Below are 25,722 nucleotides of genomic sequence, written 5' to 3'. Positions count from 1 at the left end.
GCAAATGAGAAGCCAGATGGGGTTGGGGCGAGATGGTTGAGAAGGACGCAATGGATGACAGTAATCAAGATGAACAGGACTCATAAACTAACACGTTGAATTGAAACTTCTTCATACAACTACTTAAAGGTAATTAAAAAGAGCCAGGCACTGGTGGCTCAGACCTGGAGTGAAAATCCAAACTCCTAGCTACTTAGGAGGCTGAGATCTGAAGAGCGACATTCAAAGCCAGACAACCAGCAGAAAAGTTCCACAAGACTCTTATCTCCAATTAATCACACACACACACACACACACACACACACACACACACACACACACACACACACACACACACACACACACACACACATATACACACAGGAGCTGGGAAGGTGGCTCAGTGGTATAGTGCTTGCCTAGCATGCATGAAGCCCTGGGTTCGATTCCTCAGCACCACATTGACAGAAAAAGCCAAAAGTGGCATTGTGGCTCAGGTAGTAGAGCTCCAGCCTTGAGCAAAAAAAAGATCAAGGACAGCTCCCAAGCCCGGAGTCCATGCCCCAGGACTGGTAAAAAATAAAATAATAAATAAAATAAAAATAAAAACTAATCACACACACACACACACACACACACACACACACACACACACACACACACACACACACGCATCAAAACAGAGCTGTGGCTCAAGCGGTAGAGGTGGAAAAGCTCAGAGACAGCACCCAGCCCCTGAGTTGAAGCCCAAGACGGGTAAAAATAATAATAATAATAATAATAATAATAATAATAATAATAATAATAATAATAATAATAATAATAATAATTAAAAAGGTTGAAAAAGATGTGCATGGGGTATGACAAAGTTCATATGTTAGCCAAGTGATATCAAAGAATTGGATGGTTGGAGAAAGGAGACAGAAAAGCAGCAGTGACCAAATTCTCAGAGAATTTGGTGTCTACCAGGCCTAGATCTGTTTCTGATCATAAGTAAGAAGCTCTCTGAGGATTTTCATGAATGCAGGGAAGGCACTTTCTGGTAGGGGTTGGAAACCAGTAGACAAGGAAAACAAGCCAGGAACTACAGGCAGTCTTCCTGTGAGCTGGGATGTCCCATAATTGGCGAGGCTGAGGGCTCCTGCGGGTGCTGAGACAATTCCCTATGCTCTGCTCAGAAGGCTCTGGCACTCTTGATTATAGTGCTGCTGGCTTTATAATTGTGTTATAAAACAGCCTGTGAGCTGTTCTTTAGCTGTTTTGCACAAGGCTGGCACTTTATCAGACTTCCACTTGTAGTTTTTGGTGATTCATTGGTGATAAGAGTCTCCTGTGGGGCTGGGAAGGTGGCTCAGTGGTAGAGCGCTTGCCTTGCATGCCTGAGGCCCTGGATTCGATTCCTCAGCACCACATAAGAAAAAAGAAAAAAGTTGGAAGTGGCGCTGTGGCTCAAGTGGTAGAGCACTAGCCTTGAGCTGAAGAGCTGAGGGACAGTGCCCAGGCCCAGAGTTCAGGCCCCATGACCGGACCCAAAAAAAAAAGAAAAAAGAAAAAGAGAGTCTCCTGGGTTTTCCTGCCTGGGCTGGCTTAGAACCAAGATCTTCAGATCTCAGCCTTGTGAGTAGGTAGGATCACAGGTGAGAGCCACCAGCGCCAGGCTGCTGTATATCTCTTGACAGTATTATTTTTTTCATTTTTGCTCAGCACATACTCAGTCCACCCTCTGAGTGAACATGCAGGGATGAGCAAGACATAACTCAGTCCAGTTATTATAAAACTTATAGCCTGGTACACACCACACACAGACAGATTCATCCAACAACTTTTTTGTGTGGGTGCTGGTCTTGGTGCTTGAACTCAGGGCCTGGTCACTGTCTCCTAAGATTAATGCTTAACCACGTGATCTACAGCTCTACTTCCGGCTTTTTGGTGATTCATTGGAGATGAAATACTCTTAGACTTTCCTGCCCCAGCTGACTTTGAACTGTGATCCTCAGATCTCAGCCTCTTGAGTAGTTAGGGTTACAGGCATGAGCCACTGGCACCTGGTTCTCCTAGTTCATTCAACAATTTTTGTTAAATACTTCATTAGACTACAATAATAGACTAACAGTGTTTGAGGGCATAATATTGACCAAGTAAGCAAGAATCTCATTCTCAAAGAACTTCTGTGATAAGAAGAAACAAATGATAAACACACAAATAAGTAAACATTTATTGATTTATGTCACAACCACCTCGACCAGCAAGGAAGACACGACCCGGGATTCTTCTCAAAGCAGTTTATTTAGGAACCTTGTTTGCTAGCTTCTCTCTCGCCCGCACCTGCGCTCCGGTTATAAGCCTCCTGGATGGCCAATCCTGAGGTGCCACGTAGCGTATACCAATAGGGTCGCAAACACGGAAGCAAGCCAGTAGCCAAGCCATAGCCTATAAGGAGTTGTTTTTCACAGAGAGCACTCGCCATCGGGAAGGCGGAAGGCGGAAGCCAGCACCATCTTTGGTCGTGGCCGCGCCATGCGGCCACGCCATCTTTGGTCGGCTCCCGCAGCTCTCCACAGATTTACAGACTAAATACTTTGAAGGGGATAATTATAGTGATATGATAAGAACAACTGAGAGGAGATGGGGTCATCTTGAGTAAGAGAGTTAGATGAGGCCTTGTTGAAGAGAGGTGTCTGAGCAGACACCTAGGCCCAGCATAGAGGCTCACACTGTAATTCTGATCCAGGGTCAGAATTTGATCTGACGATTGAGGTTTGACATCAGCTGGGCAGGAAAGTCCAACAGTCTCTTATCTCCAGTTAACCACCAAAACAGCCAGAAGTGGAGGTATGGCTCAAGTGATAAAGTGCCAGGCTTGTGCTAAAAAGCTAAGAGACAGCACCCAGGCTCAGAGTTCAAGCCCCAGCTCCAGCCTAAAAATAAATAGTTAAAATTAAAAAGATAAATAGTTAAAATTAAAAAGATTAGCCACACTAAGAGAGGACCAAAATGTAGAATGGAACTGGTATATCATGCTGATTGATGAGGTATACAGTAATGATCACTACTTTGATGAACAATGTGTCGATATATCCACCTGCCATATGACAAACCCTGCATGCTCACTCAAGAGCAAACTTGACACAGCTCATTCAAGGACTTGCCTATAAATTCTCTTGCCAAGTTTCTCTGTTATAGCACAACCTAAATGCACTTCATCGGGGAAATGGAAACTATGAAGACTATGATACAATTGTAAGGTGGTAAAGTGGAACACTACTCAACACTGAAGTGGAATTGAACTACAGATATACATAACATCACAAAAAAACCCTCAAATAAACATAACTGAGTGAAAAAAGCCAGCACAAATAAATATATACTGTATAATTCCACTTATATTAAATTATAGGAAATGGAAGCTAATGTATCTAACGGCAGATTAGTGGCTCCCTGGAGGGAGCAAGACAAGGGGTATAAGGAAAATTTGGTGGCATGGACATGTGTACTATCTTAGTTTCATGATTGAATACATCTGTCAAAACATTAAATTGCACAATTGTCATATTGTCATAATGCCTAAATAAAACTTTTTTTGTATGCTGGTCCTGGAGCTTGAACTCAGGTCCTGGGCCCTGTCCCTGAGCTTCTTTTGTTCAAGGCTAGCACTCTACCAGTTGAGCCACAGCACCACTTCTTGATTTTCTAAGTAGTTTACTGAAGATAAGAATCTCATAAACTTTCCTGTGTAGCTGTGTAGTTCTCTGCCTCCTCAGTATAAAACTATTTTTATATCATGTTTTATATATTCATTTTTTTCTTCAAAAGCTTATTAGGTTGGTTTACATTCTTTTACATTGATGAACAAGCAGTATTGAACCCCAAAATCTATGGCTTTGCCCAGTTCCCTACCATATGTGTTTCTAGAAAAGGACTGTAAAATTGAATTAGGGTTTCCACGTGGCTCTGCACCTATCCCTTGCATTTTCTGATTTTGGAGAGTCTGAGAACATTCACTCTACAAATGCCTTCCGACCCCAGAGGCCCAGAAACGCAGTGACTCAGACAAGAATTAAGGCTAGAGCCTCAGCAACTGATCTCTGGGCCAGAGTTTGCTTCCCTCCCCCCCTCCAAGATCTAGAATCAAGTGTGCAAAGACAGAGCAATGAAGAGATCTAAACCAGCAGCTTAATGGACAACTGGTACATGCTGGAGAATGAGGAGGATAATACCAGGAAAAGAACAGGTGGGAAGGACGCCTGTTATGGAAACCAGAAACCCAGCTCGGCTAACGTCATGGCTTGAATCAGAAAGGTACATTACAGACTCATGGGTTGGAAGTGGAAGTTCCTTTGGAAGGTACTGGGAAGTGGGCTTACCAGGAGAAAGGGGGTCACGGAGGAAAGTTCTTTGACCATCATGTGTTCACCCAGCTGCTCCCTACCCCTTTCTGTTTCCTGGCCATCATGAGTTAGCAGCCTCTCCTTCATCCTCCTGCGATTGGGATGCTCTGCCTCATCATGGTGCCACAATTCATGAACTGAAATCTCTGAAGCTGTCAGCCAAAATACATCTTTCTTTCTGTAAGTTGTTTCTGTCAAGTAATTGATCATAGCAGCGATAAAACAATCACCATTATAGTGCACTGAAGAGCGATAGGGGGGGATTTAATATTCAGCTCAAGAGGAAGGTAGGGACTGGATTGGGTAGAGCCTCACCGACCGAATTAAGTTTAGGCTCTAGTTTAAAAACAATAGGAGAGTTCAGAAGGTGCCTCGTAGGGTGGCGTGCTGATCCGTGTGGCCTTTGTAAGATTCCACCATGGCGTACCGCGGCCAGGGCCAAAAGGTGCAAAAGGTGATGGTGCTGCAGCCCATCAACCTTATCTTCAGATATTTACAAAATAGATCTCGGATTCAGGTGTGGCTGTATGAGCAGGTGAATATTCGGATAGAGAGCTGCATCATTGGCTTTAATGAATACATGAACCTTGTGTTAGATGATGCAGAAGAAATTCATTCTAAAACAAAGTCAAGAAAACAACTGGGTCGCATCATGTTCAAAGGAGATAATATTACTCTACTAAAAAGTGTCTCCAACTAGAAATGATCAAAGTGAGAATATCAAGAATCTTATACAGTGTTTTTTTTGTTTGTTTGTGTTTTAGTGTTCTTTGCTGGGAACCTAAGAAAACATCTGTTCATATTGTTTGATGAGACCTATTGTTAGTGTGCACAGTTCTGATGACCTTGTGTTATCATCAGGTGACAATAAATTCGTTGGGATTGTAAAAAAAAAAAATAGAACTGGAGGTGTGGCTCAAGCGGTAGCAGCTGCCTTGAGCAGAAAAGAGCCAAGTGAGAACACTAGGCCTTAAGTGAGTTCAAGCCCCAGTACTGGCAAGTACTACTACTACTACTACTAACAGAACACAATAGGAAAGCCACCAAAGACCTTAACAATTTGTTTCTGAAAGATCCTTGAAAGGAAGATAAGATTCAATGTGAAGGACAAATTGTGAAAACATTATTGTTATTTCCTGTGAGGAGACTGTGATAGAATAATGACAGGAGAAAAGGAGAGACCATGATCTTGGGCTGGAGCTCAGAGGTGGCGTCTTAAACCTAGTATGAATGAGGCCTGGTTATGTTTGTAGCTCCATTAAAATGAGAGGTTTCAAAGATGATGTAAAAATCAGAAGGGTATTTTTGCAGTTTTGCATTGCTTTATTCTTTTATGGCTTGGTAGATTAAAGTACTTAGTTGGATTTTTCCCCCAATCCTGGAGCTTGAACTCAGAGCCTGGGTCTTGTCCCAAGCCTCTCTGAGCTCAAGACTAGCACTCTACCACTGAGCAACAACGCCACTTCTGGCTTTTTCTGAGTAGTTTATTGGAGATAAGAATCTCACAGTCTTGCTTGGGCTGGCTTTGAACTTGGGCTGGGATTCCAGGTGTGAGCCACTGACACCAAACTACAGTAGTTTTATATCCTACACATTCATTAGTTAATAAACTGTACTTGGGGGTGGTGCACTTAGTGCAAGACCCTATATTCAATCTCCATCATTTTAAAACAATAAAAAAGTATTGCTTAGAGACCATCAACTTGTAAACACTAAACTGATTTTTATCACATTCCCTAGGTAGATTTTCCTACAGACTGAATTGAGTCTTCCTCAAAGATAACCCACTGTGATAAGGCCTATATAGAGGTAATTATGATGAAGAGAAATTATAAGGGTGAGGCCCTAATCCAATAATTCTAGTGGCCTAAAAAAAGAAGAAAGAAAGAGGTGCCAGGTATTTTTCTCTGCCCTCCCACAGGAGAGAAAAAACCTGTGAAGACACAGAGGCCCCATCTGCAAGCTAAGCATAGGTTCACTACAAACCAACCGTGCTGGCACCTAGATCTTCCAGCCTCGAGACCGTGAGAAAATAAATGCTGTTGAAGCCATGCATCTTGTGGCTGGAAGCTTAGCTGGCCAATTCTTACTGCCATCCTGAAGACCTTGCTTTCATGTCTGGAAATTCTGATTATGTTAGGAAAAAAAGAGATGTCATCTGCCCTTTCAATCCAGTACCTCTCTTCCTTCTCTAATCTTTGCTTTATTTTCAGTTTTCCTGGCTGGCTGGATGATATGGGGTCATGGTGAAGGATGGATCCTGTTCTGTGTTGTTCGTTCTCCTTCCAGTGATGTGATTATTAAAATAATTACCTCTCATTACTCTATCCAGAAGTTTATTTGTTACTCCAAACTATCTAGGTCTGGTTTGGTAAATTATGTGTTACCAATGGTTATGAAATATGTCGCACACTCTCCTGGTCCATCAGAGGACAGTGCTTACCGTCACAACCATCTAAGATCTCCTGCTACAGAATGTGGGACTAGATCCTAAAGCATGTGACTGAGATTCACCTCTTAGATGTTTTTCAAGAACTCTGGGAAGGGACTTCTGGACTTCAGTATTTTAGTAGTTTAGTATAATCTATCCTTTTTATTCTTTTATTTTTAGCTAGTTATGTCATTTAACTTGAATATCTGTAGGGTACACTGTATGTATGAATAGGAATGTCACAATCAAATACTAGCTTATGCAATGATTATATGCTATGAAAATCTTAAATGGATTGAGTAACTTAGTATGGTGGGTTACTCCTATAGTTTCAGCTACTGGGGAGGCTGGGACAAGAGGAATTCTTTTTTTTTTTTTTTTTTTTTGGTCCGGTCGTGGGGCCTGAACTCTGGGCCTGGGTGATGTTCCTCAGCTCTTCAGCTCAAGGCTAGCGCGCTACCACTTGAACCATAGCACCACTTCCAGCTTTTTTTTTTCTGCTTATGTGGTGCTGAGGAATCGAACCCAGGACCTCATGTATGCAAGGCAAGCGCTCTACCACTGAGCCACCTTCCCAGCCCAAGAGGAATTCTTAAGCCCAGGAATTTGAGGCCAGCCTAGACAACACAGGAAGGGACTATTATCAAGACAAAAAGAAACCAAACAAAAGAAAACCCAAACTAAGTATATTAGGCTTCTTAAAGGAAGTGGACATCGTAGACTTAAAATTCAATCTGAAAATCTCCATCTTTTAGGGAACATTTAGCTCATGAACATTTAATAGTTGGATTTAAATCTACCATGTGCTATTTTCATTCTTCTGTTCCCTCTTTCATTTTGTATATTTTTCATTTTTCCTCTATTCTTTGTTCCTCTAACTCTTTGTTTCTATTTGTCTGGTTGTTGTTTTATTTGATGTTGTTTATAGTGATTGTTTCAAGTTTATTTTTAACAAGACGGCCTGATAGCTAAGTGATCCATGTATATAATGTAAATTTCATGAAAGCAACATTTAAGTAAGTTAAAAGGTGAAATTTTATTACTATTTTTGTTAAACCAATATATGCAAATTATATTTCAATCTATGTTAGCATAAAAATTAATAAGAAAATTTGTAATATTTTTCATATTATGTCTGAAGTCTGGTTTATGTTTTATTCTGACACCAAGTTTCATTTTAAACCAGTCACAGTTTAAGGGTTCAGGAACGTCAAGTGGGTAGTGGCTACCAAGAAGGATGATGAAGGTTTATGGAATGCTGCTTTAATATCATAACTAATACTATGTAACACATGTAGAAGAAATACCTATACTTCTGTTTCCTACTCCCAACACCACTACTACTATTGTTATATGTTTTACATCTATGTGTTACAAAGGAAAACACATTATCTTGGTTGGTTGTCCTAGTTACCATCTTTAAAAAAGGTAAAAAACAGGAAATAAATTATTTCTTTATGCTGAGCATGATGACACATACCTAGAATCCCAGCATTTAAAAAGAAGCAGGAGGATTACAAGTTCTAGACTAGGCCACATAGTGAGACCCTGTCTTTAATACACACACACACATATGCACACATATCTACATATTTAATGTTTATTTCTAACATTCTGTATTCTTTCATAGATTCCTAATTATCTGGCTTAAAGAACTCTTCAATATTTCTTGTGTTGTAATCCTTTTGATAATTTTTTTAGTTTTCATATGTCAGAAAATATTTTTATTTTTGCTTACAATAAACATTTTATCTCCATATACAATTCTTTTTTTGGGGGGGGGTCCGGTCGTGGGGCCTCAACTCTGGGCCTGGGTGCTGTCCCTCAGCTCTTCAGCTCAAGGCTAGCACTCTACCACTTGAGTCACAGCGCCACTTCCGGCTTTTTTTCTTTTTGCTTATGTGGTGCTGAGGAATCGAACCCAGGGCCTCATGCATACAAGGCAAGCGCTCTACCACTGAACCACCTTCCCAGCCCCTCCATATACAATTCTAACATGACTTTTTTCTTATATACAAATTTAGAGTGATTTTTTTTACAGATGGATCTGCTTACATTGTTTCTGACAAGAAATTTGCTGTTATTTTTCTCTTATTCATTTGTATTTATTTATGTCATTAGTGAATATTAGTTATAGAGTTTAAGGGAGTTTCATTGTGATAGCTCCATACATGCATGTAACATGATCATATTTACAATCCTCTATTACTCTTATTTCTCCTGCCTTATCTTCTTTGCTTTTCTATGTTTAATATACTGTGTTTTTAATCTTTGGTTGTATTTAGGATTTTTTTCTCCTCATCGTCAGTTTCAAAAAAAAAAATTCAATTAGTACCTAAATGAAGTTTTTTTTTTAAATCAACTTTTGTTTGTGACTTGCTGAACTTCTTTAATCTGTTGATTTATATTTTCATTATGTTGCATAAACTTTGGCTTCTTAACTATATTTTTCAATTTCTCTTTTCCTGAGAAAACTTCAGAGTGATGCACATTAGGCTTTTTACATTGCTCCACAACTCCTGAAGTTTTGTCCATTTTTGTTTCTCCCTGTACCATAAATTTTTGTTTATTTTATTGTAAAGATGCTATACAGAGGGGTTACAGTTACATGAGTAAGGCAATTTCTTGTTGAGCATTGATACTCCCTCCTTTGTTGTTCTCCCATTATCCCTTCCTTCCAGTACTTCACTTCTCACCCCTCTCAAAGTTGTAAAGTTACGATACAGATTTGTATTGCTGTATTTTCAAGTTATCAATCTTGTTTCCCAGAGACAAATCTCCTGCTAATCCTATGCCTGTAAGTTTTTTTGCAGACATTGTATTTTTCCTCTCTATGGACATATATCTGGGGTCTTTTTTTTTTTTTTACATACTCTGCATTTCTCTGTAACATGTCGATAGCTTCCAGTAATTTATGAAATATAGTTATACTTACTGTTTAGTTCTAGATGGATGTATTACAACTGATTGGTAACCTTCCCTCACTTAGAGTTACATTTTCTGGTGCTGAGTATCTGGTATTTTGTTCAGTTGCATGCCATATAATTTATTTTCTTTTTGTGTCAGTCCTGGGCACAAAACTTAGGGCCCACGAGCTGTCTCTGAGCTCTTTTGCTCAAGACTAGTGTTCTATCCTTTAAGCCACAGCTCCACTTTTGGCTCTCTCTCTTTTTTTTTTTTTTGTCGGTCGTGGGGCCTGAACTCAGGGCCTATGCACTGTCCCTCAGCTCTTCAGCTCAAGGCCAGCGCTCTACCACTTGAGCCACAGCACCATATCCGGCTTTTTCTTCTTATGTGGTGCTGAAGAATGGAACCCACGGCCTCATGCATGCAAGGGAAGCACTCTACCACTGAGCCAACTTCCCAGCCCCTCCACTTTTGGCTTTTTAAAAAAAAAATTATTTATTTATTAATTTTTTTTTGGGTCCGGTCGTGGGGCCTGAACTCTGGGCCTGGGCACTGTCCCTCAGCTCTTCAGCTCAAGGCTAGCGCTCTACCACTTGAGCCACAGCACCACTTCCGGCTTTTTTCATTTTGCTTATGTGGTGCTGAGGAATCAAACCCAGGGCCTCATGCATGCAAGGCAAGTGCTCTACCACTGAGCCATCTTCCCAGCCCCTCCACTTTTGGCTTTTTGATAGTTTGAGATGAGCCTCACAAGCTTTCCTGCCTGGGCTGGCTTTGAACAGCCTTCTGAATAGCTAGGATTACAGGTGTGAGCCACTAGTACTTGGAGATGCCAGATATTTTAATCTCTCCTTCCCTACACCTCCGCCTTCCCCCACCTCACTGCATCAGTAGCAGGGCTTGAACTCAGTGTTGCAGTCTGAGGCCTCTACCACTTGAGCCACAGCTCCACTCTGGGTTTTTGGATTAATTGGGAGATACGAGTCTCGTGGACTTTTCTGGCTGGGCTTGCTTTGAACTGAGATCTCAGCGCCCCGAGTGGCTGGCATTACAAGTGTGAGCCACCAGCTATTCCAGGACAAATGGTCTCTGCTATGGGCTCCATATCCATGGATTCAATCACTTACAAATCAAAAATATTCTCTGAAAGTTACAAATGCATTGAGGACAGGGTGATGGGGGTCATTATTCCCCCAATAGTACCGCTTATCAGCCGTTTCTAGCATATTTACACGGAATTAAGCGTTGCGAGTCATGGAGGAGTAATCTGTATGTGGGGTCCTGCCCATCTGTGCCATGTGGAAGAGAGAACGTGCATGCATCTCGAGGCTTTGGACGGAGGGGGCCGAAGTGGGAGTCTCAGGCAGGCTGGGGAACCAGGCCTCCAAGGCGGGCACCCCCGCCGCAAAGCACCTGTCAGAATCCGGGTTCCGCAGGGCCTTCCTCTTCAGAGGACAGAAACCATAGGCTCAGCAGCGGGACCACGCACGCCTGGCGATGACCAGGGAGGGGCGGGACCACGCACGCCTGGGGATGACCAGGGAGGGGCGGCGAGGGAGGGGCGCCGTAACTCAGGACCAGCGGCGTGGGGGCGGGGCCCAGGGGCGTGGCATAAGAAGGGGGCGTGGCCATTGGCTGGGCGTGGCTGCGGGAGGGCGGGAGCGCTGCCTTACATTCCGGCGGTTCGTATGCGGATTTTTCTGTCACCTGGGTGTGGTAGCCACCTCCCCGGCAGAAATTAGGCCTGGTTGAACTAGAAAGTGCGGGAGAGTCAGCCGAGTGGCGCCAGGAACACCAGCCCGATTCGGTACCCCCACCCTTCACCCCATTCCTCTCACCGCACCCCTCCTCCTCTACCCTCAGGCGCGGCACAGGAGCGGTGCTGGTCCGGATGAGCGTCTTCCCTAGGCAGGGCTCGCCGGGCGGGGGCGGGGGGAGGAGGGGGCGGTGCGGCTCCCAGGAGCCGGAGCCAATCGCTGCAGACGCTGCCACGTGGCGCGCCTTGACCAATAGGAGGCCGCGGCGATCACGGCGGGGTAATTCAAACGTGTTTACGGGGCGGAGTGTGGCTTCCACCTTTTTCTCCTTGTGGCTTCCGGGAGGCCGGTACAGCCTCGCGGACGCGCCCCGGGAGCCGCGGCCGGACTAGGGTCTGTGGGGCATCGCTGGCCGGTGAGGAATGCGGGGGGGATGAAGGGGCCGAGTAGCGGACTCGGGGCGCGGTGAAGGAGCCGTGGGAGGAGCGGAGGTGTCGCGGCCTTGTGGGCCTGGGGCGCTGCGGGAATGGGGGAGGCGGTGCGGACCGGGCCGCGCCGCTGCAATACCCCGTCGACCCCGTGGGTCCTGCCGGTTTCAATCTGGGGCCCGCGGCGGCTCGGAGAACCTTCTAATCCCACCCCAGAGGTAGGGAGGGAACCCGCGGCCCACTCGATGGCCTCTTTATTGTGAAATCCCAAGAGCGGAAGACATCCCTCTCGGTGACCCCGAGTGACCCGGTTGATGTTTAATAAATAACAAAGATGGGGTGGAACAGGAGAAAGATGGCAGGCAGTTTGCTTACTTAATACTCGGGCCTGCAGGTGACCAAGTGCTCACTACTGTGGAAGTACCTTAGGCTCAGGTATTGGACTGAGGTAGCAAGTCAGAGTCTACGAAATATACTCGAGAACAAATGTGCAGAGGGCTCCATCACCAGGAAAGGGCGGTGATGTTCATATTCTGCTTTGGAAATTTACCAGTGTGAAGTTTAATCAAATACAGTAGATGACTAAAGAAACAGTTGATCTCAGTATCCAAAGGATTCATTTTGTCATTTGTCATTCCGAGAATCCATGCAAACATCCTGTGTCTATCTATTGAGAATAGGATATATATGTGTGTGTGTATACATAGATATGCACATACACACACATATATGAATTTCAAAATGTGCAGATAGCCAGAGAAAGTAAGTCCAGAGAAATTGAAAGGAAGACCTTCAAGCGTGTGGAAGGAAATTGTAAAGTTTAAAGAGGACAGCAAATTTTGTGTCTTGCAGTGACTTCAAGAGTGTAACATTGCCAGCTACCAGTGGCACTCGCCTCTGATCCTAGCCACTCTGGAGGCTGAGATATGAGGATGGTGGTTTGAAGCCAGCTTGGGCTGGAAAGTCCTTAAGACTTACCTGCAGTTGATCATCAGAAAGTTGGATGTGGAGGTGTGACTCACTCAACTGGTAAGAGAACCACCTTGAGAGGAAAAGTTAAGGGACAGTGTCAAGACCCTGAGTTCAAGCCCCAGTACCCACACAAGAATGTAACTTCACTAAAGTTATATTGGGAAGAAAAGGTGCATTTGGCCTCCTGAAACTTCCCTGATAAATCACAGACCATGACTGTTGCTTTGGGGCACACAACTCTTAATCTCTAATAATAATTTCTCTTAGGTCTAATAATAAGTGCATTTAGATGTGCTCACAAGTAGTAATATAGCTGCATTTAGATATGCCTACAGATAATTTAATAATAGCTGCATTTAGATATGCTCTCAAAATTAATGTGTTTTCTTCTGGGTTCTAAAAGACTAGTTGCACCTTAGAAATGGAGGCTGAAGATGGGAGTGGCAGAGAATTGACCATTGATTCCATCATGAGCAAAGTGAGAGATATTAAGAATAAATTTAAAAATGAAGGCCTTAGTGATGATCTAAGCTTGACTAAAGTCTCTGCTGATACTACAGGTAAGCTATTTTTATTTTAGTATCTTCCATTTATTTACTGAGAGATGCTGGGAGTGTAACTCAGGGACTCAAATATGTTTTACAAGTACTACCCAGCTACTTCCCCTTTTAAAAAATAACCATTTATTGCATGTCCCTGAAGTAAAGGAATGAGATGTCAACAACTGTGCTAATATAATTTTTTAAGTAACGGATGCTCATGTATTAAAGTGAACTTTATATTTTAACCTGTTTAGAAACATTTCAAAATTGTCTGCTTTCTTAAATTAAAATTCAGGAATGGAGGCATGGCTTAGTTGGTAAAGTGCTAGCCAATAAGTGAGTTTGAGTATGAGCAAAATACTGAGTTTGATTCTTGGTGTCAGACAAAAAAAAAAAGGTAAAGAAATTAAAACTCAGCTGTGTACTTGATGACATACACCTATAATCCTTGCTGCTCAGGAAGCTGATAACAGGAGGGTGGCAAATGGACACAAACCCTGGCAGAAAAGTTCAGTATGCTGCCTCTCCAAAATAACCAGCAGAGCACCAGGCAAGCTAGCTAGCTGAGCAAGTTTAAGTCCTTTTCAAACCCCAGCAGAGGGGAAGGAGGGAATAGAAGAAAAAAAATCAGCTGGGTGCCAGTAGTGCTCCTCTAATCCCAGAAGGCTGAGGAAGGGGTGTATAGAGTCCTGAGGCAGCTGGGGTTGTAGAGCAAGTTCAAGGCCAGTACTGGTCATAGTGAAACCTGACTCAGAGAGTAAGAAAGGGAAGATTTGTAAATGGGAGGGAGATGAAGAGAAACAGATACTATTATTAAAGTGCTTAGAGGTATTTGCACTTCCATTACTGTCCAGATTCAGCAATAGGTCTGTTTTTTTTTTTTTTTGTTTTTTGTTTTTGGTGTATGTGACTTGAAGCCTTACCAATTCTAGTAGTTAAAAATAAGTTTGATATCAAGTACTTGAAGAATTCGCTTATTATTTTCTGGCCAATTGTTATTTGTTTCTGTCCTCTGGTCTAGACATAGTGGCTTTCTTATGTCTCTCTGTATCCTAGAGCAGCTCATTTCCCACTCCTTTTTTCTTTGGCCTGTGCCTTGAGTACTATGCCCAAATATTTGCCCCCTCTTGCCGCTAGGTCTCTGTAAATGCCATTTCACTGTGGCTTTCTCTAACTTGCCTGTTCAATATGTGTCCCTATTTTTCTTCTTTATATTATTTGTTTCTATGGTACTAGTCATTTTGTATGCGATTAACTTATGGTTTTGGTTATTATCTTCTGGGACATGAACTCTAGGAGGGTATAGTTTTTGGTCTGTTTTGTTATGTGGAATAGAATGATACTTGGTATGCAGTAGGCGCTCAAAACATTTATTGAATGCTGAAGAGTAAATGTGCCCAAAGCTTAATACACTAGTTTTAGGGGTTTTTGTTTTTATTTTTTTAAGTATTAGTGCAGAAGCCTGGTTTATTATATTTCAAATTGGTGAGGTCATTTGAATGGTGACTTCTAGATGTATTTCCTCACTACTAACCATTAAATAGCTGAGGAATTAAAAGTAAGTTATCAGGAAAAGGTGTGATCTAATCATGTTGGGGATCCAACCAAGAAAATAACAGTGTAAAAAGTCTTTTTTTTCTTTTCTTAAGTCTTAATAGAATATTACTATGCTTTAGATTGTCTCACAGCTTGTAAGCCAAGGTAGTTGGGTACTTGCCCACACCTCTACTGATTCTTAGCTCAAAACTATAAGCAGTCTTGTGCTCAAGATGCAGATCTTAGACCTGGAGTGCAGGAGAAAGTTATGAGGTGGTGGGAACAAGTACTTTCACTTCCAGATTTGTCAGTCTAGAAGGCCTCTGGTGATATTTTGCATACCAATGACACTGGTACTCTGTGTTGTATGAATAGGAGGAAGGATAGATGCCCTGGGGCTTGAGGAACTAGACTCCTGATTTCCCCTGTAGTTTTCTAAACACTTCACTAACCAATTTGTTAGCAAAGCTATACAGCCACAGCCAGGCCAAGTTACAGTTAAAACAAAAATGACAAGTAATGAATGCACTGTGGTTAGTAGAAAACACAAATTAGTTTTGCTTGCAGTATTATAGATTTAGATTTTGCTTCAAGTTATTAAATCTGATAAAAGGAATGATAGCTTCTGGAAAATCTGAACTTATCTGAATTTAAAACTGTTTAATAATTACTAAAATATCCCAAATATTTCCAAATAGGAAACTGACATTCAAGGTTGTTCTTCTTGTTTGTTTGTTTAAGCATGTAATAGTTATGGGGAGCATTTCGTTTGTTACTTCTGTATACATGTTTACACTAATCAGATTTCACCCATTGAATATCTAAGATTTTAAAACAACAATAAAGTAAAAATGCATTACAATGTAAAAATTATATCTGAAGTTTAGTTTTGATGTTTCTATAGGTTAGGGTTCCACAAAGGAAAGAATAGCTAAAAAAAATTCCAAAGGGCATAGTGAGACCAGAAAATTAGCAAGGCCTCTGTGAGAAACGTTGGTAACTTGGGGGAAGAAAAAAAAATAATGTCACCTTTTTTTTAATAGTTTGCAAAGCGGATTTTGTTTAGTTGTTTTGCAAGTAAGTTTGAGGTATCTGGAAATATTCTTGGATGGGTAGGCTGGTAAAGAAAATATACCAAAGTGTTAAGTTTCTGAATTTTTAATGAATTAAATGATTGATAGAGAATTTTCCCATATGAGTTGTTAAGTTTTACTACAATGAGTTTGTGGACATTGAAACTGATTCTGCAAATATTTAGCCATAATCTGAAGGAGAAATGGAATTTGGCATTGCTTTTTGTCCATCCCTGATGTGATATATATATATTGATTTGTTTTTTCCTTCCAGATAACTCAGGAACTGTTAACCATATTATAATGATGGCGAACAACCCCGAGGACTGGTTGAATTTCTTGCTCAAATTAGAGAAAAACAGTGCCCCCTTAGATGACGCTCTTTTAAATAAATTGATTGGTCGTTACAGTCAAGCTATTGAAGCACTACCTCCTGATAAATATGGAAAAAATGAGAGTTTTGCTCAAATTCAAACGAGATTTGCTGAGTTAAAAGCGTAAGTAAAGAACATCTCTTCCCCAGTGCCAGTGGCTCACCCCGTAATCCTTGCTACTCAGCAGGCTGAAAGCTGAGGATCTTGGATTGAAGCCAGCCTGGGCAGGAATGTCTGTGAGACTAAGATTCCTATCTCCAATTAACCACCAGAAAACCAGAAGTGGCACTGTGGCTTAAAGTGGTTAAGTGTCAGCCTTAACTCTTAATTGGTGGCTCATGCCTATATTCTAACTACTCAGGAGGCTGAGATCTGAGGGTTGCAGTTTGATTGCAGCCTGGCTGAGAAGCCCCCTTGGGACTCCTATCTCCGTTTAATGACCAAAAAGGCTCAAAATGGAACCTTGGCTTTAGCAGTAGAGCACTAGCTAGCCTTGAGCAAAACTGCTCAAGAGACAGTGTCTGAGCTCTGAGTTCAAGCTTCACATATACACACATAAGAATAACTCTCTTACATTTTAAGTAAAAGAGTTTTAACATTTTAACTCTGTTGCCAAGAGGAAAAGTGAAACTTGTCAAATGACTTTTTTTTTAATGCAAACTAATTTATGTTAGAAGGGACTAACACAAACTTTCCTATATACATGTTTCCAAAAAAGTTACATGTTTTAGACTGCCTAAAGATTTAAAGAAATAACTTACCTTTGAATTTTATACACACAGCAAAGCAATACCTTAGGTCTTTGAGGGGAAAAAAGTTAGCAAGTTTAGGTAGTGGTATCTGTTTTAGAAGAAGGGAAATTAACTCTGATCTTCTATTCCAGTATTCAAGAGCCTGATGATGCACGTGACTACTTTCAGATGGCCAGAGCAAACTGCAAGAAGTTTGCTTTTGTGCACATATCTTTTGCACAGTATGAGCTTTCTCAAGGTAATCTGAAAATGTCAAACTTACCTTTCAGTAAAGAAGCATCATTTTTTGTATTACTAACACCCTAATATTAAATCATCTGTGTAGAGTTAAGCCAAAAAACAAACAAGTTAGTCAGGGGGCCAAGTGGGTGATTTCTTTCTTTTTTTTCTTTTTTTTTTTTTGTCGGTTGTGGGGTTTGAACTCTGGACCTGGGCACTGTTCCTCAGTTCTTCAGCTCAAGGCTAGTGCTTTACCACTTGAGCCACCGTGCCACTTCTGGCTTTTTCTGCTTATGTGGTGCTGAGGAATGGAACCCAGGGCCTCATGCATGCACTATACTACTGAGCCACCTTCCCAGCCCCAAGGTGGGTGATTCTTGAGCATAAATACGGAAGCTCATTATACTAGGTGCTGTGTTTATAAGCAATGATCTAGAGAGAGAAGCATGAACATAGTGTTTAGGCTGTGGTTCAGGAAATATCTAAAGGAAACTTGTTTCTTTCCTGAGTATTTGTAGAGTGAAGGACATAGGGGGATTAAGCCAGAACTTAAACTGTGATTTCATATACAACAATAAAAACATTTTATGTTTCTTAGTAGTCTGGGCTTTTTGAATTTGATCAGGTATGTCTACCTCAATCACGTTTAGTCTGGCCATTCTTTAGTCTTTGCTCTTTTCGTCATTTTGCCTTGTTCGTGCTTCAGCTCTGCTCTGGTCCCAGGTACTAATCTGTGATAAACATCCTTGCTGGCACAATCCCAGCGATTGTTCATTACTCCATATGCTCCAGGATTGGAGAAGAGAATTATACAATTCAGATGGTTTGAGACGATGAACTTTGACCTATGGAGATGTTTATTCATGAACTAATCTTAATGCTTCTTCAGTCTATTGTGTGTAGTGTCAGGGTGCTTGTTAAAAAGCTATTCCTGATGGGGAACCTGTCATCCTAGCTGCTCTGGAGGCTGAGATCTGAGGGTTATGGTTCAAAGCCAGCTTGGGCAGTAAAGTACAAGAGATTCTTTATCTCTATTAAACTACTCTGGAAACGCTTAAGTGACACTGTGGTTTAAGTGGTAGAGTACAAGCCTTGAGTAAAAGGAGCTCAGGGACAGTGCCCAGGCCCAAAGTTCAAGCTCCTGGGCTGGCAAACAAAAAGCTATTCCTTTTCCTGTCCCCTAAATTCATCCCTTTGTAATTGTAGGTTTGGTCACCAGGCCTTTACAACTTGTATCCTTCCCTTCTACTTAAAAATCTTTTGGAAGTGTTATAACCTTTCAAGAGCAATTGTAAAACTTAACATCTTTGGACACAAAAAAACACCACAATGTAGCAGTATACGCAAATCTGCATGTGTCATTATTCTAAGCAGGAGTGATAGATAGGTTGCTAGGAAATGTACTACTTCTCAAGATCCTGTGTAGAGTCTGATGTGTGGGTGGGTGTGCACGTATGCATGCACTCATGCAGTGTCTCCTCTTACTAATCTTTTATTAGGTTCTCAAAGGGATCTATGATCTTAAGCTCTCAAATTACCTCTTGTCTAAACTTGTTGACCTAAAATTCTGATCGTATCACTATCAATAAATTTGTGGATTTAATCACTATCAGTAGTCAAGCAATAATCAGTGTTGCTCAGCTATTTTGTAATTTGAGTCCTACAGCTGAAATGTTGACATAGGTCATTTAAAACTATTATATTTAAATAGTTGTACAAAGTAGTTTACACAGATCATTTTGATGGATGATTCCTTTTCGCAAAAGGTGTCAGCCTTGGCTGGGAAGGTGGCTCAGTGGTAGAGCGCTTGCCTTGCATGCATGAGGCCCTGGGTTTGATTCCTCAGCACCACATAATCAGAAAAAAAAAAAAAGGTGTCAGCCTTGTTTTTATGTCTGAATGTTATTGTGAATGATTCTTGTGGTATTGGGGTTTGAATTTAGGACTTTATACTTCTAGACAGGTGCTTTACAACTTAGACCCCAGCCCCTTTTGCTTTCATTACTCTTCAAAGAGGGTTTCACCTTTTATCTTTCTAGTCTGGCTGGCCTGGATCAAGATCCCTCTATTTTTATTTGTCTTGTAATTGGGCTGACAGTTGCATGGCCAGCTTTTTGTTGGTTGGATGGGGTCTTGTTTTGTCTTTTCTTTTTAACCTACAAACTGTTATCCCTCCCGATCTCTGCCTTCCAGAAGGCTAGGATTACAGGTGTGTACCACAGTCTCCAGCTTGAAAGATACTTTTATAGTCGGTTGTAAGAGATAAGCTGCTCTTAGAACTACTTTAACATCCAGAATTACCTCTTGTTTTTTCTAACTGCTGTAGTTGGACTTTGCTTTTTCTTTTGTACTGCTTTGTGCTTTTTGTAACTTCTGACAGTGGACCACAATAATTGACTACACCAATAGGTCAATTGTATATTCTTACGTGTTGAGCTCTTTGTTGTTGTTGTTGGTTGTGGAGCTTGAACTCAGGGCCTGCGCATTGTCCCTGAGCTCTTTTAAGCTCAAGCTAGCACTCTACCACTTTGAGCTACAGCTCCACTTCTGATTTTTGAGTGGTTAATTGGAGATAAGAATCTCATTGGAGAGAAGAGTCTCTTGGGGACTTTTCTGCCTGGGGTAACTTTGACTGCAATCCTCAGATCTCAGCCTCCTGAGTAGCTAGGATTACAGGCATGAACCACCATCTCCTGGCTGTTGAAACTATTTTTAACATGAATTGTTGTTAGCCAAAGAGAGTTGATTATGTGCACAAGAAGTGAGGCATTCCTATTTGCTATGAATCTTGGAAGAAATAAGTTTTTCTTAGGTTTTAATGAAATATTTGGGGTATGCTGCATAAAACAACAGGTTTTCCTTTTGTTTAACTTTGTTAGGTAATTTCAGAAAAAGTAAACAACTTCTGCACAAAGCTGTGGAAAGTGGAGCAGTCCCATTGGAAATGCTGGAAATTGCCATATGTAACCTAAACCTCAAAAAAAAGCAACTGCTTTCAGAGGAGGAGAAGAAGAGTCTGTCAGGTAACTTTCAGTGTATGCTGCTGCCTTTCCATGGCAAGTAGGGTTGCAAAAGGAGTCGGGATAGTGGTTTGTAGAAAAACAGAAGTTAATTGCAGATAGTAAAAGATAGAAGACTTTTAGAAGTTAAAAAGGCTTCCCCTTGTTGGAATTTTTGAGTGTGTGTGTGATCGCACTTTCATTGGTAAAACTTTAAAAAGCAACTTTGTTGAAGCCAGGGCTGGCCTTTTCCTTTTAGATATAGAGCCTGCTTTTACCTCAAGGGAGACCATTATGTACTTACTGAGGATTTGACAAGGTCATTGGACAGTATCATCTTGGAACATCTTGTCTATGTATCTTGCATGAGGCCAGTTATTTATTGTATATTGATTTTAAAAAATATTCTTAATTAAGTAAGATAATTTCTTCTTTTATTTTAATGTCCTTACAAACTTGATCATAGCTTGGATGTTTTCACAGGTTCTACCATGTTAACAGCCCAAGAATCCTCCTCTGGTTCTCTTGGACATGTGCCGAATAGGGACATTGGCAGTGACTCCAGAGGACTGGCCACTAAAGCCTGGTTATTTAATGGGTAAGAAAACCTCATTGATTCTTTGCATGCTCATAATTTATGTAAATTATCTCCAGATACAGTTGCTTGTAAATGTGATAGTGATGTGTAGCAGTAAAGAAATGCATGTTAACATTCTTTGAAAAAGTAGAGGCATTTTCTTTCTGTTTAGAGAGAATATACCCTCACAAGAGGCAGAAATAGGTCCTCGAAATCCTTTGAAGCAAACTAACAAAACTAAAGTGGTAAGTTACTTTGAGTCTGCTTTGATTAAGGTGATAGTTGCCACATCCCTGTCTCTTGGTTACTGGTTACTTAATCTTTCAAACCATTTCAGTCTTGCCCATTTGGAAGAGTTCCAATTAACCTTCTAAACAGCCCAGATTATCAAGGGAAGATGGATAGCTCAGTTGTGCCAGCTTTTAAAAAAAGGTATGTTGGACTTTTAACTTTTTAAATTTGTTTAAAGATTTACGGAAGAATGGTCTTTAATTTTTAACTTAGCAACAGTAATTGTGATTAAATTTTCCTTCAGTATTAGAAGTTATTGAGTTTCTTTTTGTTGTGGTTTTTTTTCCTTCTTTTTGTTCTTTCTTGCTATGTAATCCAGGGTGGTATGGAACCTTGTTGTTCTCCTCCCTCAGCTTCTTGAATGCTAGGATTACGGGTATATGCCACAATGCCCAGCAATACGTTTCTGAGTTCCTAAGTGCCATCATGAAGCAAAGCTGAGTAGAGAAATGTTTTGTTTTTCACTCATTGGAAGTATTTATTAAAGGCACTATTTAAAAGTTAGGAAACATTTTTTTTTTTTAAATATTGAAGCCGGTGCCAGTGGCTCATGCCCATAATCCTAGCTACTCAGGAGGCTGAGATCTGAGGATTGCTGTTCAAAGCAGGCCTGGACAGAAAAGTCCCATGAGACTCCTATCTCCAGTTAAGCACTCAAAAACCAGGAGTGACCCTATGGCTTAAGTGTTAGAGTGCTAGCCTTGAGCATAAGGATGGACAGCATCTGGGCCCTGAGTTCAAGCCCTACAACCGGCAAAAAAAAAAAAAAAATCAACATGAAGCATAAAGTCTGCTATCATCCATAGAGTTAAAATTCCCGGTTCCTATAGTTTATACAAAATAAAAAACAGGCTTAAGAGGGAAAAAATATATTGAAAATATTGACTTCAAATTAAATATTGAAATGATTTATTTCCTGTGTAACAGACAGAATTCTGGATCAGAATGCCGAGATTTGATTGTGTCTGGATCTAAACCTGGTGGAAATGATTCCTATGAATCAAGAGTTTTGAAGGTATTTGGATTCTTTTATCTTGATAGGAAGCAAGGGTTCCTGATGAAGGGTTTGTGCAGTTTTCTTTGGGGACAGGGATGGAGGTTTAAGTATTTCCAACAGTGCTGGCAAAACTGTAAGGAGACCACCAGTGGCGAGTGGGGCACAGGTCCTCCACTGTTCCTCAGCCGTTAATGACGCAGAGCAAGGGTCAGCCATCACCTCTGGGACCATGAGGAGCATGTATTAGGCCTTTGTGTTTCTCTGGAGTAGTTGACTTGAGTTTGGGAGCTGCTGGAGGAGCTGTTGTTACTGCCAAATGTGTTTTCTGATGTGTTTCCACATCTCACACAACAACTAGAGAGTATGTTGGGACATAAGTAGTCAAGTCTGACTTACTGGTTCACAGATGGAAAATTATTTTAGTTCCACACGCACTGTCTGCTTTTTGTTATTTTCTTTTAGGGGTTCTAGGAATCTTCTATACTTGGCTTAAACTTACTCTGACATAGAAATATGAGTCTTTTCAGTTTTATAGTCTGTGTGAATACCTTTTGCTTTTGTGACCTATGTATTAAATTTTATTTGTTTTTTTGTGCTTCTAGCTCTCATAGAGAATAGGCTTGTGTAAGAAGTTTACTACTAGAATAGCTACTATCTAGTTATACAAATGTTGATTTTTATTAATGTACTTGTTTTTAGTAATAAAATAGCCATCTGGGCTGGGAAATACAGCTCACTGGTAGAGTGCTTGGGACTGTCAAGTCCCTCGGCTCAGTTCCCAGCATTACAAGGAAAAAAAGGCAAGGATTGGAGGCCTGGCTCAGATGGTGTAGAGCTGCAGTTAGTGAGTGAGAGTGTCAGATAACCAAGTTCTGGGGGTGGGAGTGGGAAAGGGCATAGCGAAAGTACTGTCATGGAAACAGAAATACTTCAATGTTTTGTTGTCATGGGTCTGCATTCTGTTAGACTCTTACTAACTACCTAATACTTTTTCTTGTAAGTTAAATAATATGTAGCAAACATTTAGCAATTGAGTAATATTGTCTATTGCAATGCAAATGTCCTAAATTTATCTTTATAATCTTGCTATTGTTCTATTCAGTAATTTAGGTAGTTCTCATTTGTTCTCAATAGTTAATTTTGCTTTTCACTGTTGATGGTACTCTAAATCTTTCTTTTTTGCATTTTATATACAGTCTGTTCAAAATATCCATCCCAAGGAGCCTGTAGTATCAGATGAAAAGAATTCTGAATTTCTTACTGATTCGATAACCCTGAAGAATAAAACTGAGCCAACTCTTCTAACTAAATTAGAAGGTAAAAGTGATTTATTTCTTTAGTTAAGAAGACCATGTTACAATTTGAGAAAAAAAAAAAAAAGATTACTTAGGAGCTGTGATGTAAGGGTATATATAACTAATATATAGAAAAATCAATAATAGTAGTTTGTTCTGCTTCATTAGTGGCAACAGCTTTACTGGTTCTGAAGTCATCTCAACAAAAGCCTAGAGACATCTGATACACACACAAACACTCATATTACTTATTTTTCTATTTTTTGCTATACTGGCATACGAACCCAAGTCTTATGCTTGCTAGGCGGGTACTTTCCTCTATCACTTGAGTCATACTTCCTGCAATAGAAAGAAGGTTCCAATTTTAATATATTTTAATTTAGTAATCTTTGCCTCGTGATACTTTTTGTGTTTTTAAACAAATTTTCCTCAGCTCTGAGATACATTCATATATTTTAGATGTCACTGTAACTTCACAATTAGACTTACATTTTACTTGAACTTAATAACTTTACATGTGTAAGATCAGGTTTTAATACTCTTTCCCCCTCCCCAGTGGATATCCATTTGCTCAATAGCATTTATTGAAGAGACCCTTTTCCCTCTTCGAATTGTTATAAATTAGATAATTCCATGTAGGTATATGGTTTTGTCTTACCGTAGTTGCTAAGACCCTCAGTAAAATGATATATAGAAAAGATAGAACCGGGCAGTGGTGTCTCATGCCTGTAATACTAGCTTCTCAGGAGGCTAAGATCTGAGGATCACAGTTCAAAGCCCTCTCAGGCAGGAAAGCCCATAAAACTCTTATCTCCAGTTAACTACCAGAAAACTGCAAATGGTACTGTGGCTCAAAGTGGTAGAGTGCTATCCTTGAGCAAAAGAACTCAAGGACAGCACCCAGGCCCCAAGTTCAACCCCCACAACTGACCCCCCCCCCAAAAAAAGGAAAAGATGATAATTAACATTGTTGTGTTTTTATTTTAAGGGAAGATTTTATGTATCTTAATGATTGCTGTAAATTTTAGACTTCTGTCTTATATTTAGTTCACTAATAGTACTTGTGACTGCTTTTTCTGCATCTGTTAAGTTAGTCATACATTTTCTTTCCCTATTTCGTTATGACAAATTACACTGATTTTCAAGTAAGTAAACTTTGAATTTAGGAATACTCCATGTGGATATAGTTTTATCATCTTTTTGCATACTAATTGCTAGTATTTTATGTAGAATTCTTCTGTTAACATGAAAGGAATAAGATTATCATATTTATATGGCATAAATATAATATTGAGCCTTTTTTTTATAATGCCCTTATAAGTAAATTATAGGCCCTTGTAACATAACATAAATTATAGGCAAATTATCTTCCTTTCATTAGCAAGACTTTAACATCTATATTTGTACATTTTATTTGTTTACTGATAAATATCAGCAGTTAAATCAAAGATGGGTCTCTGATAAAAATTCTTTCCTTTTTTTTTATTTTGGTGTGTCAATTGTGGGTCTTGAACTCTGGGCTGGGCCCTGTCCCTCAGCTCTTCAGCTCAAGGCAAGTGTTCTACCACTTGAGCCAAAGCTCCACCTCTGGTTTTCTGAGTGGTTTATTGGAGATTAGAGTCTAATTGACTTTCCTGTCCAGGCTGGCTTTGAACCACGATCCCCAGATCTCAGCCTCCTGAGGAGCTAGAATTATCTGCATGAGCCACCAGCGCCCAGCTTCTTTCCTTTTTTTAACAACAAAAATCTGATGGGAGTTTGTGACATGTAACTGGGACTACAGAATACCACCAAACCTGGCCTTATTTATGTTTTTATCACATTCTTCCCTTTCTCTCTCTCTCTCTCTCTCTCTTTCTTTCTTTCTTTCTGTCTTTCTTTCTGTCTTTCTGTCTTTCTTTCTGTCTGTCTTTCTGTCTGTCTCCTACCTTTCTTTCTTTCTTTCTTTCTTTCTTTCTTTCTTTCTTTCTTTCTTTCTTTCTTTCTTTCTTTCTGTCTTTCTTTCTGTCTCTCTGTCTCTCTGCTTCCTTCCTTCCTTCCTTTCTTTCTTTCAATCTTTCTTTCTTTCTTTCTTTCTGTCTGTCTGTCTGTCTGTCTTTCTGTCTCTCTGTCTCTCTGCTTCCTTCCTTCCTTTCTTTCTTTCAATCTTTCTTTCTTTCTTTCTTTCTTTCTTTCTTTCTTTCTTTCTTTCTTTCTCTCTGTCTC

The 25,722-nt window shown here is 40.5% G+C and overlaps 2 protein-coding genes across 4 annotated transcripts in view; both read left to right on the top strand.

The window, feature by feature from the left end:
- Positions 1–4,785: 4,785 nt before the first annotated feature.
- On the top strand, positions 4,786–5,067 carry LOC138819282 (small nuclear ribonucleoprotein E-like). Its single transcript, XM_070010686.1, has one exon. It carries the CDS (start codon positions 4,786–4,788, stop codon positions 5,065–5,067), a length of 282 nt encoding a protein of 93 aa, XP_069866787.1.
- Positions 5,068–11,383: 6,316 nt separating this feature from the next.
- Positions 11,384–25,722, top strand: part of Ttk (TTK protein kinase) — a 34,851-nt gene continuing 20,512 nt past the window's right edge. The window contains exons 1-11 of one of the 3 annotated variants that reach the window (XM_070010111.1): positions 11,384–11,512; positions 12,743–12,919; positions 13,266–13,422; positions 16,288–16,510; positions 17,271–17,377; positions 20,238–20,381; positions 20,841–20,955; positions 21,107–21,179; positions 21,272–21,366; positions 22,153–22,240; positions 23,419–23,539. In XM_070010111.1, the coding sequence (XP_069866212.1) occupies positions 13,284–13,422; positions 16,288–16,510; positions 17,271–17,377; positions 20,238–20,381; positions 20,841–20,955; positions 21,107–21,179; positions 21,272–21,366; positions 22,153–22,240; positions 23,419–23,539 (1,105 nt within the window). In that variant the 5' untranslated portion in view covers positions 11,384–11,512; positions 12,743–12,919; positions 13,266–13,283. Of the gene's footprint in view, positions 11,513–11,797; positions 11,878–12,742; positions 12,920–13,265; positions 13,423–16,287; positions 16,511–17,270; positions 17,378–20,237; positions 20,382–20,840; positions 20,956–21,106; positions 21,180–21,271; positions 21,367–22,152; positions 22,241–23,418; positions 23,540–25,722 lie in introns of those variants that run through there. The other 2 variants (XM_070010109.1, XM_070010110.1) reach the window with 2 other exon arrangements.

The sequence above is a fragment of the Dipodomys merriami genome, unplaced genomic scaffold, assembly GCF_024711535.1.
Source record: "Dipodomys merriami isolate MVZ:Mamm:240054 unplaced genomic scaffold, mDipMer1.0.p SCAF_8, whole genome shotgun sequence".
Classification (NCBI taxonomy): domain Eukaryota; kingdom Metazoa; phylum Chordata; class Mammalia; order Rodentia; family Heteromyidae; genus Dipodomys; species Dipodomys merriami.
Note: the sequence above shows the minus strand (reverse complement) of the source record. Positions and strands in the feature narration are given on the sequence as shown.

Excerpts from the sequence above, each read along its gene's own strand:
- LOC138819282 (XM_070010686.1), top strand. The coding sequence starts at position 4,786 with ATGGCGTACCGCGGCCAGGGCCAAAAGGTGCAAAAGGTGATGGTGCTG.